The sequence below is a fragment of the Manihot esculenta genome, chromosome 4 (genome assembly GCF_001659605.2).
Source record: "Manihot esculenta cultivar AM560-2 chromosome 4, M.esculenta_v8, whole genome shotgun sequence".
NCBI classification, from domain to species: Eukaryota; Viridiplantae; Streptophyta; class Magnoliopsida; order Malpighiales; family Euphorbiaceae; genus Manihot; species Manihot esculenta.
The window spans coordinates 33900026-33919335 of record NC_035164.2 but is presented as its reverse complement, the minus strand read 5'-3'; the positions used below and the strand labels follow the sequence as shown (position 1 = coordinate 33919335).

General features: G+C 33.0%; 3 protein-coding genes across 5 annotated transcripts; 1 reads left to right on the top strand and 2 right to left on the bottom strand.

The window, feature by feature from the left end:
• Positions 1-378: 378 nt before the first annotated feature.
• LOC110612924 (NDR1/HIN1-like protein 6) lies at positions 379-1641 on the bottom strand. Of its 2 annotated transcripts, XR_006350391.1 has the most exons (2): positions 602-1641; positions 379-493 (listed from the first exon to the last, which is right to left on the bottom strand). XR_006350391.1 is itself a non-coding variant. In XM_043955691.1 (1 exon), exon 1 carries the CDS (start codon positions 1425-1427, stop codon positions 654-656), a length of 774 nt encoding a protein of 257 aa, XP_043811626.1. In that variant the 5' UTR covers positions 1428-1640; the 3' UTR covers positions 504-653. The 2 variants fall into 2 exon arrangements, 1 of the variants encoding a protein (XP_043811626.1); XM_043955691.1 differs by lacking the exon at positions 379-493 and having other exon boundaries at positions 504-1640.
• A 3765-nt stretch (positions 1642-5406) lies between these two features.
• Positions 5407-10748, top strand: LOC110613763 (receptor-like serine/threonine-protein kinase ALE2). 2 transcript variants are annotated; one of them, XM_021755061.2, is made up of 10 exons: positions 5408-6067; positions 6579-6704; positions 6811-7020; positions 7116-7217; positions 7328-7435; positions 7519-7890; positions 8243-8533; positions 8758-9150; positions 9250-9493; positions 9655-10748. In XM_021755061.2, the coding sequence occupies exons 1-10, from the start codon at positions 5992-5994 to the stop codon at positions 10310-10312; spliced, it is 2580 nt and encodes an 859-aa protein (XP_021610753.1). In that variant the 5' UTR covers positions 5408-5991; the 3' UTR covers positions 10313-10748. The 2 variants fall into 2 exon arrangements, with proteins under 2 accessions (XP_043812053.1, XP_021610753.1); XM_043956118.1 differs by lacking the exon at positions 7116-7217 and having other exon boundaries at positions 5407-6067; positions 6811-7062.
• Positions 10749-12123: 1375 nt separating this feature from the next.
• LOC110613152 (protein HOTHEAD) lies at positions 12124-16167 on the bottom strand. The gene is made up of 6 exons (XM_021754131.2): positions 15883-16167; positions 14747-15128; positions 13713-14023; positions 13197-13582; positions 12531-13099; positions 12124-12438 (listed from the first exon to the last, which is right to left on the bottom strand). Exons 1-6 carry the CDS (start codon positions 15956-15958, stop codon positions 12384-12386), a joined length of 1779 nt encoding a protein of 592 aa, XP_021609823.1. The 5' UTR covers positions 15959-16167; the 3' UTR covers positions 12124-12383.
• Positions 16168-19310: the final 3143 nt, after the last annotated feature.

The window sequence follows — 19310 nt, the reverse complement described above, 5'->3', positions numbered from 1 at the left end:
TAAGGATTTAATTACAGTTTTTTGACTGATTAGGCCTTGCCACAGACATGACAACCACTCCCCAATCAGGATTTCTTGATGATATTTCTTATGCTTAAGACCCCACACCACAGCTTGGAATCCATGTAATGCCAGTCATTATTTCTTATTCTCTATATTTTCTAATTTCTTTTTTTTTATTGCATTATTAGAAAATATATCATTTTCAATCGGAGTTGTATTCCATTGCCAAAAGCTTTATCTTCCAATTAAAGAAAAATGTTTTTTTGTTTTAAAATAAAATGGATTTCTTCTTTAGGAAATAATCTGATTATTTTATAAATATTTTAATTTCTTTAAAATGTTAATTAAAAGAATGCATATGTATAATACTGCAATAAAAACAATTCACTGATTTTTTTAAATAAATAAAAAAAAATTGACAAAAATTTCAAATCTATAACAAATAAATTTTCTGTCTTCCTTATACCACCGCTTGACAAATAATTTCAATCTGTAAAACATATGATCATCAACAGTAGATTATAAATATTTGAGGGAAATATTAAGAAGTAAAAGAACAACATATATAATAAAAAGAAAATTAAAAAAAAAATCACACCTTTTTCTCCTCTAAATTCAAGAGTTGAAATTAATCAGTCAATCAATTCCATTTAGAAAGTCCATTTCCAGATCTTGATCTTCAAATCAACCTTGCACTTTGCTTTAGATACTGAAGCTGTAGTTGCAGATTTCCCGTTAGGAATAATAGTTTTAATCCCTTCACAGGAAATTTTAATCCCAACTCTTGGTGTTTTCAAGCCTCCCATCTTCACTTTCACCTTAGTTTCCAACTCTATCTTCAAAGCCAAGCCATTTTTGCTCTTGAAATCTGTCTTTAATTGGCTAGCAGAGGTATCATCTAGCTGTTGATCACTGCTTCTAATGGCAGCTTTCAGGAAGGTTGTGTTCTTGGTGCCATGTTCAAAAGAGGGTAACAACCCATTGCCTATTTGGATACCATCTTTAGCTGTAGTTAGAGAGATTGTGACAGGGCTGTAGATATACACCAGCTTCTTGTTGGGGTTTCTTGTGGTGATGTTCAGGTTGATGTTGGTGGTGAGATGGGAAGATGAAGTGAGGTTGAGAGAGGAGATTTTGAGGCCGGAGACGGAGAAGGTGGGTCGTTGGGGATGGTAGAGAACGTAGATGATGGCACCAGCTATGGCAGCAAGGAGGAGGAGAGTGAATATGATTAAGGTCAGCCAGAGACAACACGCACAACAACAGCTACGGCGGCTTCGTTTGCGGTGGGGTTGTGGACGGTAGGCAGGGCGGGCTGCTCCGTAGAGTTGGGCTTTGGTGGCCGGAAAAGAAGGTTTGGTTGTGGCCGCGGTGGTGTCTCCATTTGTGGCAGGTTTAGTAGAAGGATACACCCTGTCGGCCATGGCGAGAGAGAAGAGCAAACTGTTGCTTCAAGTGTTTGATGAGTGTCTAAGAGAGGAGAAAAGGCCAAAAGGCCTTTGTCTTTGGGAGAGGGAGAGAGAGAAAGAGACTAATTGGCTGAGGCCCTGAAAGGGCGAGAGAGAAAAACTAAAACTGAAGGGAAGAGTGGTGATTATTTTTTTTATTTTTATAATTGAAGATAAAGGAGTATTTATTTTAAAAGAAAAGGAAAGTGAGGGCAGGAAGAGAGAATGGGTTGGGAATATAAGAGATAAAGAAAGGTAATTAAGGACACGGAGATAAGATAGCAACATGACAACCAATGCCAAATGTTATATATGCTTTTTCTTTCTGTGCTTGAAAAATATGATCAGTCACAAAAACACTTTATTTTTTTAAAATAAAAGAGATTCCTTCTTTGATTTTTTAATTATAATTTTCATAAAAAATATTTTTAAATATAAATTATTTTCTACAACTAAATAGAGATATCGATGAATTTTTACTCATTAAATTTGATTATTATTGTTACTTTTCATTGAGAGATATTAACAAAAAATGTAATATTTAACATATTTTACAGCAAGAAAAAATATATATATATCAGGATAGTTAATTAGCTGGGTTTTCAACACGTGTGCAAATCATATTCCATTGTGAAGTGAAGGCCCACCATGTTCCCATGGTCCAAACCCATCAATTAGAAGAACTTTAATCACATCATTTGTCTTCCTAAAAGTCAATAATCATCCAGTCAAGCTTATGGAATTTTCAATTTTTAATCAATAAATGTAGTTAATGCAACAGTATATCATCTCTCTCTCTCTCTCTCTCTCTCTCTTCATGAATGGCTTCCCTTTGTCCTCTGTCATTGATAAGATGAAGTCAAGACACCAATGAAAAATGATTCATCACCTAATTGCAGAAATTAATTTTCCTTTCTTTTTCTTTTTCTTTTCTATCTTTAATTAAAAAGAATTATTTACCATTAATATCATTTAATAACAAAAACAGTTATTTTTTAATTTAATTTAGTGGAAAAGAATTCAAAACTCTGCATGTTTATTGAAAAATGAGCTATCATTATAATATATGATTAATAGTAATAGTTTTTTATTTAAAAATAAAAAGGAATTCCTAAAAAATAAAATAAAAAGAGAAATGTCACTCTATGCTTGTCATTTCTTGGTAGTTAAGTATTATAATTGATCCTATGAGTTGGCCAAAACCTTAATTTTCTATTTTTAGTTTCTTACCAAATAATTTGGATTTCTTTCTTATCTTAAAAAAAAAAGTTGAAAAATGTTAATTTTCAATAAATTATATGGCAAATGAATTTGTTTCTCTTTCTATTGCATTTAAATTAATACATTTTAGTGAAGACTTACATGGATGCTAATGTTTCAGTCACTTATATTTTTTTTTCTAGTTCTCTATTATAGTTCATTTTTAATTTTAAATTAAAATTTTAAATTATTATCTTCATTTATTTGTCACAATAAATGCAGTAATAAATATTTAACTTATAACTCATTAGAAATAACTGATATAAGTTTTACATGCTGGGATATATATATATATATTAATTTTGAAATAACTTGTACATTATTTTTTTTATCAATTTTCATACAAGAAATAATAATTTAATATGCAATATGCATAAAATAAAACAAAGAATAGTGAAGGAGGCCAATTTGAAGATCAAGGCCCCACCCATGACAAATGAGAATGGGCTACTTGTGTCTATATAAAAACTGAAATAGGTAGGCCCACTGCAGCATGCTAGGTTCGGCCTAGGAAAACTACTCGCACAATGTTTATTTTCAATTCCAGAATTTTTTTTATTTATATTTTTTGATATAGTGAAAGTTCTTTAGACAGTGGTAATTCAATAAAAAATAAAAAAAAACCTCTATAAATTAGCTTGAATTAATTTTATAATAGTTTAAATAGACTCAAAAATTATCCTAACCTACTAATGGTTGACGCTAAAATTAGGCTAACTAGTTTATCCGCAATATAATTTATTTATCTATATATATGTCTAAACCTCATGTGATTTGATGATATTGATATAAAACATTAATATAATACAAATTATTATCTATGTCAGCTTGTATTAGAACAAGATTAGCTTATAGTTCATTTCAACCATTAACCGTTTGATCTCCATATTTCATAATATTTTGAGACTAAATAATACAATATGCAATTCCATGTACAAACATACGAATGTAATAACCCTTCAATCATTTTTAACACTAATTGCGTAAAATCTTTTCAAACTTTTTTTTGTTTGACTAACCCTTCAATCATACTCCACACTAATTGTCTTTCCGAACCTTTTTTTGTTCGATTAACCCTTCAATCATACTCATTCATACTCCACACTAATTGTCTTTTCGAACTTTTTTTTTAGGATTAACCCTTCAATCATACTCCACACTAATTGCGTAAAATCTTTCCGAACCTTTTCTTATTGGATTCCCTTTAGCCGTCTCATCTCTATTTAGTTTAATCCAGTCAAATAAAATAGATTGTCGAGTAATATTTATTAATGTTTCAGTACAGTTTGAATTTCTATTACTTTCTGAACACTAACCTCCAAAATTACATACTAATTGTAATTTGAAATAACTGATTTATTGGCTTAAATAGCAGCGAATGCCATAAAACACATCTTTATTCTTCCATTTTCATAGCTACCGCAAACGTATAAATAAAACCTGTGTCGAAAATGAATCATAACATAAATGAAACAGACTGCACATTAGCTTTCATGCTGCTTTTTTTTTTTTTTTCATTTGAAGAAAGTCTAAAAATTAAATATAATTGATAAATTTTATAATAGAAAATAATATTTTAATTTCTTATTATAAAGATAAATATAATTAAATAAATAGATTGAGAGATTTAAATAAGAAATGAGTATTCGATCAACTGAATCAACATATTAAATATAATAATTAAATAATTTATTCTATTAAATTATAAAAATTAAATAGTAATTATACCAACAAAAATTGAATATTTAAAACCATATACACCTTAATATAAATAGTTAATGTGGCTATTTTAAAATTCATTCCTTGAATTTATATTAAATGCACTTAAAATCTAATGTTATTAATTAGTGGTTAATTTGCTTGCTTAAATTTGTGTATTATTTGTTCTAATAACATTAGAAAAAGAATTGGGGATAAAGTTTATTCCTCTTTTCCATCAACCCAATGGGTAAAAAGAGTTGGAAAGAAAAAGAAAGAGGGGGAGGAAAAGAGTTGAAAGAAAAGTAAGAGGGAAGAAGAGTGGGCCTTCATGCCTTTTAACTTTGACATCAACAACAAATCATCTTATTAGAATGTTTTCCAAAGCTGTAATGTATTAAATTATTTTCTATTTAATTTTAATTTAAGTTAAAATTAATATAATTTTTATACATTTAAACCAAAATTTATTAAATCACTATTATCTATTTATTTTTTTAAAGGAAACATGGGTGGGTGGTCTCCGACATTGCATTCCTGAGGAACTACCAAACTCTATGGTGGCTGTCTGAGGTGGGACCCACGCATTGATCTGTATTGTTGATTTAGTCTTACAATAAAATTACAAATATCTATCAAAATCATTGCTTCAAAATTTGTCGGTTTTGCCTAATTGATTTGCTCCTCTTCCGACACATGAATTATTGTTTTTTTTTTTTTTTTTTTAATTTACACTGCCTTAATATCTTGTCATTGCTTTATTAGCATCTTAATAATTTTGATTAAGCTTCTAAAATTTTATAGAAGTGCATCATAGAAAAAATATATAAAGAAAAATAATTCTCTAATGGAGTATATACTCCTAAGACATCTTATTGTGCAATCTCCCATCACAAAAAAAAAACAAGAAGAAGAAATCATTAGTGAATAGTTGAGCACTAATAATCAACTTCAAAGCGTAGAAAGGTGGGCTTAAAAGCAATCCAAAGTCTAAACTAAACCAACCACAAAGTATAGAAAAATAAATCCTTTGAATTCTAATCATGTACTTTGAATTTTGAGATACCATAGCCCCAATGTCTTCAAGAGAATCATCTTTCTTCTATTAGCTCAAAAACAAGTCAATCAAATCCCACATTAAACAATTCAATGCATTTCTCAGATTTTCAACCATGATATCATCTTTCCATTGTAAACTCTCTCTCTCTCTCTCCTTCACCAATCTTCTTGCTCAAAAGTGCAACTTACTTAGTTCTTAGCATTCTCTAACCTCTGCAAACTTGCAAAGTATGGTGCTTAGTCTCATAAGAAAGTAGAGTTGAGGTTCTTGCCACCTAATCCATTCTTGTGTTTCACCAGCCAGTCTTTCTTGATTCTCATTACTTCTCTTTTACTATATGTGGGTCTTTTCTTTGTGGTCTCATTCTCTGCTTGTTCCTTTTAAGCCTGGCCCATGTTCTTCTTCAAAATGTTATCTCAGTTTCTGTTACTTCCTGTCGATTTTTTCTCCTTCTTAGTTTGATCGCTGTGTGAGAAGAGAACTTGGTAGATCTTGAGATTTGATCTCCTGTTTCTTTAGGAAATGGGGATTCAAATTGGTATTATGCTGGTGATCATATGTGTAGCTTCATGTGCTTCGTCAGTTCTTGGATCTGCAGGTAATGGATTTTGATGTTTTAGTGACTTGAGTTGGTTTTTTCTTTGAATTATACATGATTCGTAGTTTTGATTGACGAATACTACTTGTCAATTTTGAATTTTGATTGATTTGAGAATCTGGGTTGTATAGTATACCTGTTTCTATCATCAACAGGAAAAGAATCACGCTTAACGCCTTTACTTTTGAATTTCTGATATTGAATTTTCATAATCGGGTAGGTAGTACAGAGCAGAGTTCTTTCTTTTTATTTTCCTCTCATGATCCATGCATCTCATGTAACTCTTTCTTTTTATTTTCCTCTAATGGAGCTTAGATCATAATGGCTGCTTTATGCTGCTTGAAATAAGCACTCATAGGAAGTTCTTTATCCCTCTGGTATCTAAATCTATATTTTTTGGGATTGCTTGCCAAACAGTTGAAAACATTATTGTGCTACTTGATTAAGAAGCATGTGAATTCTTGTATATCTCTTTAATTAACTGTTGGTCTTTTAATATAACTTGCCACAGAACCTGCTGCCTCTCCAAGAGAAGCTCCTCCAAGTTTCAGCAGGAGCAGATATGGAAAGCTGAGCACTTCACCACATGTCCAAGCATCCCACATTTCCTCTTCTGTTGATCATTTTCCAAGTGAAGGTGAGAGAAGGATCTAACATAGTTTCCACTAATAAAGGAATGTAGGGGGATTGTGAAATTTTGTGCTCATAAGTATCAGCTATTAAAAGGTATTTTCCTGTTGCAGCCCCGCCCAACACAAATAAGCCTTCAAGTATTGCACTTCCCCCTTCTATGTCATCAATTGGCAGTCCTGCAAAGATGTGGATGCATGGTCCTGCAGATTCACCTTTGATCTCAAGTAACAGAAATCTTCATCATCATCAGCATGCAAGGAATCATCACAGTGCTCCTGGACCATCTTATTTGATTCCTCCCCCAAGTTACTATCAAATAGGCATGATTCTCTGCCCTGAAAGATCCTCCATCTATTTATTATGTAATTTCCTATGTTTTTAACCAAGTTTTGAGCATCTTTTATGGAATATACAGCCCCTTCAGTCCCTTCGTTCCGCTCTCCATCTCCTTCGTCAATGAGCTGGGGTTCTATGCCATCTGCATTATCACCAACTGCCTCAAAGAGCCATTTTTATAGTACGGGAGGGCTTATATCTGTACTTGGTTTACTCTTGGATTTCATTAACTTACTTACAGTGATTGTTGAAAAGAACCTAACTGAGTTGACCTTTTTTTCTGTTTACAAGTGCACATTCATCATCCTGCAGCGTCTCCCATGGGTTCTAACTTGAAGAAGATGAAGGCCCCACCGCCATCACAAATTTTGTCTCTACCACCTCCACCTCCTAATGGAGGTAAATATACACTCAACTCTTGCAACTGTATATTCATTTGGTGTAGCATATCTGTATCTCATGGATTTTTATCTGTCTTGTAGATTGTGCATCTGTCACATGCACAGAGCCACTAACATATACTCCTCCTGGGACATTTTGTGGATGTGTGTGGCCTATTCAAGTTAAACTGCGCCTTGGTGTTGCAATATACTCATTCTTTACTTTGGTTACAGAGCTGGCTGAGGAAATTGCAGCCAGTGTCACCTTAAACCACAGTCAGGTTCGCATTATGGGAGCCAATGCAGCCAGTCAACAGCTAGAAAAAAGCACTGTTCTCATCAACCTTGTACCGCAGGGAGTAAAATTTGCTGATAATACAGCATTATCAATCTACAAGAAATTCTGGAACAGACAGGTTCTCATAAAGTCTTCCCTCTTTGGTTCCTATGAAGTATTATATGTTCACTACCCAGGTTATCTTTTGATCCTTCTTGACATGTTTTTAGTTACTTTATACTTTGATTCTTTCAGTTTCATGCTCAGTCTGGGAGTTTTCACTTCTTAGGGCATATTCAATCAAGCAATTTACTGGTGAAATGGCTTGTTAAAATCAATATGTGCTTCCTGTTTCTTTGAGCAGTTAATTAATAGGTTTCAGAATTTTGTACTTAAAATATTTTTCCAGCAATCATTTGGAATCCAATGAACCTGTAGAATTGTTCTTCCCTTCTTTTTCAGAGTTTTGTCTAATAAACAAAATTTGGACTCTTTTAGCTCTGTACTCTTTTATTCAATTCTTACCTCTCAAAATCATACAACCTGCAGGTCTTCCACCCTCTCCACCTTCACCTTTGAGCATTTCTACTATAGATGATGAACCATATCCTGGCCATGACAACAATGGAATAACAAATAAGCCTTTAGGAGTTGATGTAAGGAGGATGAGAAAAGATGGGCTTGGTGGAAGAATGATTGCTGTGATAGTTTTCTCCTCTTTCAGTGCCTTGGTTATATGTATGGCAATCGCCTGGCTTTTTCTGTTGAAAAGAGGAAATTGTGTTCATCAACCTCAGCAAGTTCCACATGCCTCAATGACCTCCCCTGCAAAACCATCAGGTACTGTCATTTTGAGCAGTAGATCCTAATTGTCTAGGCTGTCCTCAGTCCTTAGGTTATGCACCGCTTCAATTGCCAAGTTGACTATCCTTCTAGCATCTAGATTGGCACAGCTATTGCTTCCAATTTTTGTTCAACTCCAATTTCACAGTTGAGTTTGATTTTTTTTTTCCTGAAAACATTTCCAAATAGGTCTTGAGATCTCACATGTATAGTTGTGGCAGGGTCTGCTGGGCCTATGATTTTTGGGGGCAATCCTAGTTCTTCATCAATGTCCTTCAGTCCTGGCGCCATGACACATACAGGACCTTCAAAGCTCTTCACCTTGAATGACATGGAGAGGGCCACCAATATGTTTGATTCTTCAAGGATCCTTGGAGAAGGTGGATTTGGGGTTGTGTACAGTGGCCAGTTAGATGATGGAAGGAAAGTGGCTGTGAAGGTTTTGAAGAGAGATGATCAGCATGGTGGCCGAGAGTTCTTGGCAGAAGTTGAGATGCTTGGGCGGCTGCATCACAGAAACCTAGTTAAATTGATTGGTATTTGCACAGAGGAGCATATCCGCTGCCTAGTCTATGAACTTATCCCGAATGGAAGTGTTGAATCTCATTTACATGGTGTGCTCTTTTCTATATCTCAAATTGTATGATATTTAAATGTTTACACATCATTTCTTTAAGAAGTGATTTCTCTAAATGTTCTTTTTTTCTCCCTAGGAGTGGATAAGGAAACTGATCCACTAAACTGGGATGCGCGAATGAAGATTGCCCTTGGTGCAGCTCGAGGCCTAGCCTACCTCCATGAAGACTCAAGCCCTCGGGTTATACATCGAGATTTCAAGTCCAGTAACATCTTGTTAGAACATGATTTTACACCTAAAGTTTCAGATTTTGGATTAGCTCGAGCAGCAATGGAAGAGGAAAACAAACATATATCAACACATGTTATGGGAACTTTTGGGTATGTTTATGCTTTTTATTCTACTTATATCAAGGCAACTAAGAGAGTAATCTTGAAGATATCTGTCTGTCTCCTCATATAGATACTTATTTGTTTCTGCACTTTGTTTCCTTAAAAGCCTATAGCTCAAGTATCTCATGTGACTAATTTCTTGTTCATAGTTACTTGGCTCCGGAGTATGCAATGACAGGACATCTTCTTGTGAAGAGTGATGTTTACAGCTATGGTGTAGTCCTCCTTGAGCTCTTAACTGGACGAAAATCAGTAGACTTGTCACAACCACCAGGTCAAGAAAATCTTGTTGCATATGCTCGTCCACTCCTCACAAACAAGGAAGGTTTAGAAGCAATTATTGATCCATCTATAAAGTTTACTGTCTCCTTTGATACTATAGTCAAAGTGGCAGCAATTGCATCAATGTGTGTACAACCGGAAGTGTCTCACCGCCCTTTCATGGGTGAAGTAGTTCAGGCCTTGAAGCTTGTCTGCAATGAATTTGATGAAACAAAAGTACAGCGAACAAGCAGTCAAAGCTATGAGAACCATCTTACCGATGCAGATAGCAAGAACATGAGAGTTTCAGATGGGATTATGGAAGTTTCACAATCCCAAATCCCACTGCCGTTATCAACATCTGGTTTGTTGACAGGATCGGTGGGACTTGAGGGGCAGGAATTTGGGTCTTTCAGAAGGCATTCTAGCTCAGGGCCTTTGAGAACAGGAAGGAGACGACAATTCTGGCAGAGATTAAGAAGTTTGTCTAGAGGCAGCATGAGTGAGCATGGTTTTTCTCTTAAATTATGGTCAGGAACCAGTTGAACTTCGCCAAAGCAGGAAGAATTCCACATGAGTGCAATTGCTGTAAAGTGCAGTCACAAGAACAGGTCCGGAAGATTGCGACGGAGTTTTCAAGAGTGGCTTCCAGTGAGGTTCAAAACCAGCAATGAAGTTAAAACCTGGTGCTTGACAGATCTAGTCTCTAAAAACTATCAGAAACTATGCATAGATAATGATTTTATTGTATATCTTTGTTTCCAATGAGGCTTTGGTGGCAACCGTCCTCAGTTTTCCTCGCTTCAATTCATGCTGCAATTTTTATTTGAAATGAAAAAAAAAAAAAAAAAACTTTTGTGAAGAGAAATGCCTTGTATAATCTATAAAAGTATGAAGCTTCAAAATCGTAAGCAGCCTCTCAGCTTGTTAAATTAATGATGAGAAAAAGAAGTCACATAGCTTCTTGAAAGAGTTTCAACTATATTTCATGCACGCTTCAATTGAAGTCACCTTTTGATAGAAAATCTCGCCTGAGTACGCATCAAACCAATGCTCAATTTCAACTGGGTATCGAAGCGATGGCCATCTTTGATTTCCAATCCCAATTCTGTCACCCACTTTTTAGTTTACAGTGGAATTATCATATGTTGTAACCATCAAGTTGTTTCAAAAGGGACAAAGCGGGATATAGTGATGTTAAAGAACTATAATACATAGGATTGATGAAGGAATAAAATGGATAAATGAGGAAAATTCTTATAAATGACCAGATGGTAAATGAATAAAATGTCACTAATAAATTTTAGATGAAATTATTTTTAAACAATTTATTATCTTTCATCAAGATTAGGGCCTATTCGACATTAGAGTTTAAATTAAGTCAAAACATTACTGTTTAAGTCAAGTCAAAATTATATTTACTATTTGATAATAACTTTTTGAATTTTTTTATTATTTATTATTTGATAATAATTTTTAATATTTCAAAGAATTGATAAAAAATTACTCTTCTTAGTGTTTAGTGATTGATGATCACTAGATATATTTATTTTTATACTTATAATCTTTTAGATTTTGTAAAAATTTACAAGTTAAAACTCTCTTTATTATCATTATTTTTTATTATTCTATATATTGTGTTGTCGGTTTTTGCATTTATAATCATATTGTTAATTATTTATGTCGTGATAAAAAATGCAATTAATTTATTCATTTGAAAATATTTTATATTTTTTATTGTTGATTTATTAAAAAGATATTGATTTATGTTAGTTTGTTATTCATGTTAATACTCAAGTAATATTCATTCATATCTTTTATTGTTATTTTGTATTTTTTTTTTAAGCTAATTGTTATTTTGTATTTAACAGCTTTTCTAACATTTATTTTGTACTATATACTTGTATTTTGAATTACTGCATAAACAATTAATCACTAACCGTTAATAACTGTATAAACAATTAATCACTAACTGTTAATAACTGTTAATATCTAATAGCTAGTAAAACTATTAACAACCCGAACAAAGTCGAGTCTAGATGTGATTCAGTGGTGTTCATTCATATGCATGAACCTGCTAAAGTCTGAGCCTCACATGAATTTAGGGACTTTTTCTTGAATCAGAATTCTCACACACATTTCTTTCCACCTACCATTTCCATGAACTCCAAGAATGGTCCCCTAATACAGAGAAAAATTGTGCAGTTATTATGAGGGAAGCAGACAAGCAGTTAATGCTTCTTGTCCAAAAGTGTTAGCATCTAACAGGTGTATTCATGGTGTTTTGGGACACATGCGTCTTGGAAGAAGATTTGCAGGAAGAGAAATGAATTAATGCCTACATATTTGGATTGAAATTAGTTGAAGCAAGGTTACTTTTGTTTCTTCTTTTACTTGTCACTGCAAGAAGACAGCCAAATGTTAGCTTCCATTATTAGTACTCTCATCAACAATATGGAATAAGGGGGCAAATGGGATGGAAAATATTGCTTTCCTAAGGCAAGATACATTTTCTACACATCACAAAGCTGGTTGCTAAGGATACACATTACAAGCTTACACTGGAACAACTTAACTAACACTGTTCTTCTCGTGCTTCTGGTTGATCTTTTTGTCCTTAAACACCATCTTCCATTCCTAGTCTCTTTCTCAAAATCTTCAGTCCCATGTACCTGCATATCACGGGGAACCATTTTAATACTAGTTGGTTACCATAGCTTCACTGGAGTATAGTTTCTATTAGCCTATAGATAAAAATGTATACCTGCCCATCATCAAGACTGTGGCTTGAGGATTAGTGCCAGGGGATTCATCAAATGTGGAGCCATCGACAATTCGAAGCCTTTGAACACCAATAACTTTGTAGTCAGGGGTCACTACCTTGCCGACATGACACCCACCATGATAGTGCCAGATTGTGATCACTGTGTCTTTGCAGAACTGCTCTAAGGACTTTGTGTCGTTGGGATGCTTAGGTATAAGGTTCACATTAGACAAAACAGTCATGTTAAGAATCTTGTCCACAGTCTCCTTATCACATTGTGTGACGTTTGTGAAGTGCTCTGATTGAACTATCTTTGTAGCCATCCTAATCCCTTCAACACAGCGCTGCAGGTCTTTAGGATGGCTGAAATAGTTGAATGTAACAGAAGGGTTATCATCAACATTTGTGTTGATCAAGCTTAGCTGCCCGGTCGAAATGGGGTTGGCAAGCTTTTCAATAATGAAGCCTCCCTTGAATGCTTCATGGGGTAGGTCCTTCTTTCTTTTAATGTATGCTTGAATGGCCTCCTGTGTTCTTTGCTTCGGAGGAATGGTAGATAGCTGCCCTATCTGGTTACACCAGTAAATCATGCACATTATGATAAAAGACTTCAATTTCACAATTCATCAGCTAATGTTTAAGTCAAGAACATTAGTTGCTTAGTACCTCTGCGGACATGATTCCGTGGTGACAGTGAATACTATCATTGGACTGCCCAAATCCACTGCTAGCTTCAATATAAACACCAAACTTTGTTATCCCTACAGTTTGTATTAGGGATTGCTGAACAGGTCTTTTTGTTGGAACAAAAATGGTGTTCATGGGATTATCAGCCATGCCTTTCCCAACAAATTCATTGTCAAGTACTAATGGAATTCTCATCTTTTTAAGTTCATCACTTGGGCCAATGCCACTTAGCATCAGCATTTGAGGTGTGCCAAGGGCTCCACAGGACAATATTATTTCACTTCTTGGGTTATTTGCTAGAAATGTTTGGTGTTCCTTGCCATTTTCATCTTTAAATATGACTCCCACCGCCTTTGGACGCTTCCCTGTATCAGTCAATTTGAAGTATCAAAAATCCTCCGAAGTAAATAACAACATAAAAGTGAATAAACCATATAAAAAAATTTTTGCAACCCAGTATGAAGCTGTTTATTGCAATGAATTGCTATAACATACCTGATGTATCAAATACAAGCTTTTGGACTGTGGCATGTACCAAGACAGTAAGCGTCTGAGGATTCGCGGAGGCGAGCAGCTCTGCAGCAGTATGCCGGCGACCGAACCGGTCGAAAATGGTACCACCAAACTTGGTTCCATAGATGTGATCATATGTGAATCCATTAAAAGGTGACACCCCAACATCCAATAGACCGTTCCTTACAGCAACCTGCCATGGGGCAACCTTAGGCCTGTGAACAATTTGCTTCTCAACCCAGGGATACGACTCATTCACCAATTTTTCATCCCAGCCTACTTTCTGTATAAACCTGCAATACAATTACCATTGCCATCAATTCAATAAATTTTCTTTTTAATTTCTAAATTTTAACATATATTTCTATAACGTTTTGCATTTATTTTTCTCTAAGATGTCAACAACTGAATTTAAACTGTGACACTGTAGAAGGACCACATGATATATGCCAAAAGGGGGAGGAGAAAGAAAAATGAGATAATTAACATGTATTTTGAGAGGCAAAAAGTCTTTTTTCTTTCTTTTAACCCTACCGAGTCTATGTGGAGCCAAAGTATAAACTTATTGTGGCATTCACTTAACAATCATAAAATTCTCATACATATGTACTGAATCCATGTAAAGTCAGTTTGGATAATTTTTTTTAATAAAAAAAATTAGGTCAAAAGGGGAAATCATAAATACTCTGAATAAAGTACAAAAAAATTGTATGAATATCATATGGTCACCGTCATTACATTTAAAGCTTATAACTGTCTTCTTTAAGAGCAATTGTGACCATTGATTTATTAGCTAAACAATGATTTCTTCTTTTTCCATGAAGATGACACTTGATATATTAAGCTCATGATAGTCATAATAAATCAAGATTGTCTATCATCATCAGCACCTAACATATCCTTCCTCCCAAAACAGTCTCCTAATATTAAACCATTTCTTCTTAGAAGAATAAAGAAACTAATTACTAATTATTATTTGAATGAGAATCCCATCCACAAGAAAGAGAGAGGCATACCTTGTGCTTGCTCTTGTGTAGAACCCAGCATTGATGCTACTACCACCACCCAAAACCCTAGCCCTAGCATTGAGGACTCCATCAGTGGAAATGAAGTATTGGGAAGCAGAAGTTGGAGAAGTATCAGCCAGACCGATATGGAAGTTGCTTAAAAATGAGACATTTGGGTTTGTGAAAGGAACACCACCTCTTTCAAGCAATAAAACTCTGAAGTTTTGGGACAATGTAGCAGCTAAAGGGCACCCAGCTGTTCCACCACCAACTACGATATAATCATAGCCAATCTCTCCACCACTTGATGAGTCTGATGATGATGATGATGATGAGAAAGTGCTTGCTTTCTTGATAAATGGGTATCCAAATGGGTAAAAATTCTGCTTCCCTGCATTATTACAATATATAAAATGATATTAAAACCTAATTAATCAAGCTTCTTGTTTACTCCAAATAATTTTTTTTTTTAAGAAAACCTATCAAATACTTGACAAATTTTCTTTTACCAGCTAAAATAGTATTAATATTTTCTTATCATGGATTCATTAGTCTATATATATTTGTAAAAGAAAAAAAAATTGTATGATTTGTCTGTATATATTTATATAGATAGCTAAAATAAATGAGAAAATAAATGCCTTTAACAACTAACAAACTCATCCTGAGCTGTAAAATAAAAAATAAATCAAAATTCTGTTGGTTGCAAGCTTCTCTTGCAACTGCTGAAGAAGAACCAGAGAAGGGAAGAAAATGCTATATGAAGACATGACAAAGAAGAAGAAGAAGAAGAAGCAGGAAGTCCTGATCCATGAAGATTTTATGCATGGTGGATGGATCACTCTGAAATTTTTTTTTTTTTTTTTTCCTTCTGGTTGAAAATATGAGACTCTACTTCTGAAGTCGGATTCTAACAATGGTGGATGGATCAAACAGTGGCTAAGATATCATGTATGCAAAGTGAAAACTTAGCAAGAAACTAGAAATAAAGAAAATGAGTATGATAGAAATAGAGCTTATATATTTTAGCATTTGTTTTTGCACCCACTGACAATTGCCTATAAAAAGTTGTTTTCGCACAAAGAATTTGTTAAAAAAAAAAATAAAAATCAAAACCCAATTAAAGAAGAGAGAAAAGGAAGAACCTTGACAGGACGAGAGAGCGTAAACCCATAAAACCAAGGAAAGAAGGAAGAGCTTCACTGCCCCAACAGAAGCCATTGAAGGCAGACAAAGGCCAGTGGAACACTCACAGAAGAAGCTGCTCTCTCCACCTCTGTGGCTGTCTCTGGTTGGCCTTGTTTTGTGTGTTTTTACACACTTATATATACACACCAACTACTTACAGATTGCAGCCCAAAAAGAATACAAAAGAAAATATTATTCAGTAAAGAAAAAAGATTGGTTTATTACTAAACAGTTGAATCAACAATATAAAGAAAGTATGGTGAGAAAAGTGTAATGCAACACGCAACTGTAATAATAAGAGATCATTGAAACAGCAACTGGAAGGGAAGAGGGTCATTAATGGTGGTCATGAATGCCATTGTTAGATGAGAGATACAATAAATTGGTCGTTGGATCAAGTCTCTGCAGCTTTCTGATCTGATCATGTCCATTCAATCCAGTTCAGCACTCATCAGCATCATACTTTGAGTGAAGTTATTACCTCATTGCTATTAATATGGGAGATCAATTTTTTTTATGATCTTCTTTTAGAGGGAAATCAACTATATTAAAACTCTTACATGTATCAATAGATTTTAATTTAATCTCTGAAATTAAAAATTCCCCAATGCTCTCAAATCCCTTTGAATTATAGCGGTAAAATTAAAAATTTTATAAAAAAATGTCTGAATTTGTTTCAGAATTAAAACACTATGAGATTAAGGATATGGGGAGAGCTTGATTTAACTTTTTCTAAACAATCCAATAATTAAAAACATAAATAGAGAAAAACCAACTCAAAAATTAAAGAAAGACAGATTTTATAATTGAAAACGACCATAGAATAGACTTTTCTTTTTTAAAAAAATGAAAAATTGTTCGCTTTCTCCCAACTCACAATTCTTTTCGGCTCACTTTCCTCCATGTGCGCTATCTATTTTTCAGCAGCTTCTCCCTTTTTCCCCTTTTATAATTAGATTTTTTTTTAAAAAATAACAATAATAATAATATTCTCTGGTATGCTATTTTCTTTTCTTATACACATAGAATATTATCTATTAAAAAGTTATAAAAAAAGATAATAATGATATGAGATTCAGATAATAGAATTTACCGCATGAGTGTAATATTAGATGGAAAGTAAGATTTTTCTTTTATTTTTTATTTTATCTTTTATCTGCTAGTAATATCTAACGGTCTCTTGCTACAGTGTTACTTATACTCTCCATGCCAGACGATAATTTAATTCTCCGACGTATGCAGACAGAACTCTTTAAAGTGACTGGGTCAGTTGCTCTTCTTTACATCACATCACCGGGCTGAATTATTTTCCACCAGCCTTAGACTTGCGTCCGACTTAGCCCGTCTCACGTGTTTGAACCGAGACTTAATACATTGGACCAGTCAACCAAAAAGGAAGGTTTCATGAGTTTCGGAGCAGTGTTATTCTCTTAGATTCAGTCTCGCCCAAAATAGGAGAGATCCGGCGGTCCGCAGTCATCAGATAAAATATTAAGTATACAGGTAATTTTCTTAATTTTTTTTTAAAAAAAATTATACAACTTGAATAGGTTATTAATATGAAATTATATGATAAAGAAGACATTGTGTAATTTGCCTTGGATTGTAAGTTTTTTTTTTTTGTTAATTCCTTCCAATTAAATCAATTAATTTTGATTCACTTCTAGCTGATTTAAAATTAGTTTTAGTGAATTATTTTTTACCAATTTCATGTGTAGCCTAATGCTTATTATTTTATAGGAGAGAAAATAGACATTAAAAAAATGAAATATATAAGTCCAAATTCAGAATCTGACACAAAGATTTGTCTATTTCTTGTGTAATTCTGATATGCTTTAATTTTTGCATTTAACTCTTACACCCCCATTGTCCTTTTCTCATTCATGCGTCTCAATTGAAAACACATGAAAAGAAAAAGTAATTTAAGGATTTAAAAACAATATAATTAAATGCTATCTTATTTTAGAAAAATAAAATTAAAAAAAGAACCTTGAACCATTTACTTATTATTATTTCAACCTTAAAAACATTTAATAAAATTTAATTTAAGATAATCTTTAATAACCCTTAACTAATATATTTGGAATTGAATTTTAAAATTTTTAGATAAAACTTTTATAAAATTGACAAATTATTATAGAATTTATACATTTAAATTAGATTTTCAAATAAAATAAAATGTAATTATACTATATTAAATTATACATCGATTTTAAATAGAATATCATATTTTTTATAAAAATTTTAAATATTTTTCTCCTTAAATTAACCGTCAAGATTGTTATATCTAATATAACGCTTTGATCCTTTTGTCATTGATATTTATCGACAAACAGGACAAATAAATAAATAACGAAATGGAAATCTTCATCTACCCTCTTCATATTGTGCCTCATCGATTTATGAGGTGGACCTACATTAATATGCTAATATTTATGGCTTTCACTTTTACATCTACAAATCAATGGCAACATATATAGAGATGAGAATCAAAATTTTAAATCAGAAGATCAGTTATGGTCCCTTTTCTATGAATAAAAATCGAAATTAAATTCAGTTAATTTTTAAAATAAATTATTTTATAATTAATGACTGTTGGATTTTTGATATTCTAACTGAACTATGGAGAAAGAGATAGGTCCAAAGTCTATTAGAGTCCACCAATTCGGCCGATCCATCAACACACCATTTGACTCACGATTAAAGTAGTCAGGCTGATCGAGGGCCTAAATCTGTCTGAAGGAAGCCTAGCTCGTTTGATATGACGGAGAATAAGAGAGCATACCTACCTATGCCACGACCCTATCAGCACGAGCGCCGGAAGAGAATTAATGACCGTCTAATAAAGATAGACAGGCAGATACATCCATACATATGATTCTGTGTGACAAAACGGGTCCGTACATACAGCTCCACGTGACAAGACAGGTAACACTGTAGAAGAGTGGCAGTTATGCGTCACTAAAAAAACAATAAGAGAAAAAAAAATAAAAAAAGAAAAATGTAACCCTCTAGACACACACTCTAAAAAACACTATTTTTTTCTAAATCTCATAATATTAATAAAATTATGCCAATCATACATAAATAAGTTAAAATATCAAATAATTAAATTTAAATTTATTTTTAATTTGTAAAAAATATTACTCACATTTAAATATAATGTTATTTTATTATTATATGTAATATTATTTTTTATATTATGTAAATGGATATATTTTATATAATTTACTTATTTAATAAAATATATATTCAATAATATTTAAAATTTATATTTATTTTTTTATATTTTATTTAATTTTTTTATTTTTAAATATATTTTTTAAAGTTGAAACCGAATTCAAAGTTTATAATTTGGATTTAAATAAAATTGAAATAGGAATTA

Bases quoted from the DNA above. Each gene is read 5' to 3' on its own strand.
- LOC110612924 (XM_043955691.1), bottom strand. From the start codon at position 1,427: ATGGCCGACAGGGTGTATCCTTCTACTAAACCTGCCACAAATGGAGAC.
- LOC110613763 (XM_021755061.2), top strand. From the start codon at position 5,992: ATGGGGATTCAAATTGGTATTATGCTGGTGATCATATGTGTAGCTTCA. The intron at 7,021-7,115 runs GCATGATTCTCT...TGGAATATACAG, and splicing joins CCCAAGTTACTATCAAATAG to CCCCTTCAGTCCCTTCGTTC. The intron at 9,494-9,654 runs GTATGTTTATGC...TCTTGTTCATAG, and splicing joins CATGTTATGGGAACTTTTGG to TTACTTGGCTCCGGAGTATG.
- LOC110613152 (XM_021754131.2), bottom strand. From the start codon at position 15,958: ATGGCTTCTGTTGGGGCAGTGAAGCTCTTCCTTCTTTCCTTGGTTTTA. The intron at 13,583-13,712 runs GTATGTTATAGC...TGACTGATACAG, and splicing joins GCTTGTATTTGATACATCAG to GGAAGCGTCCAAAGGCGGTG. The intron at 12,439-12,530 runs GTATACATTTTT...CGTGATATGCAG, and splicing joins ACAGTCTTGATGATGGGCAG to GTACATGGGACTGAAGATTT.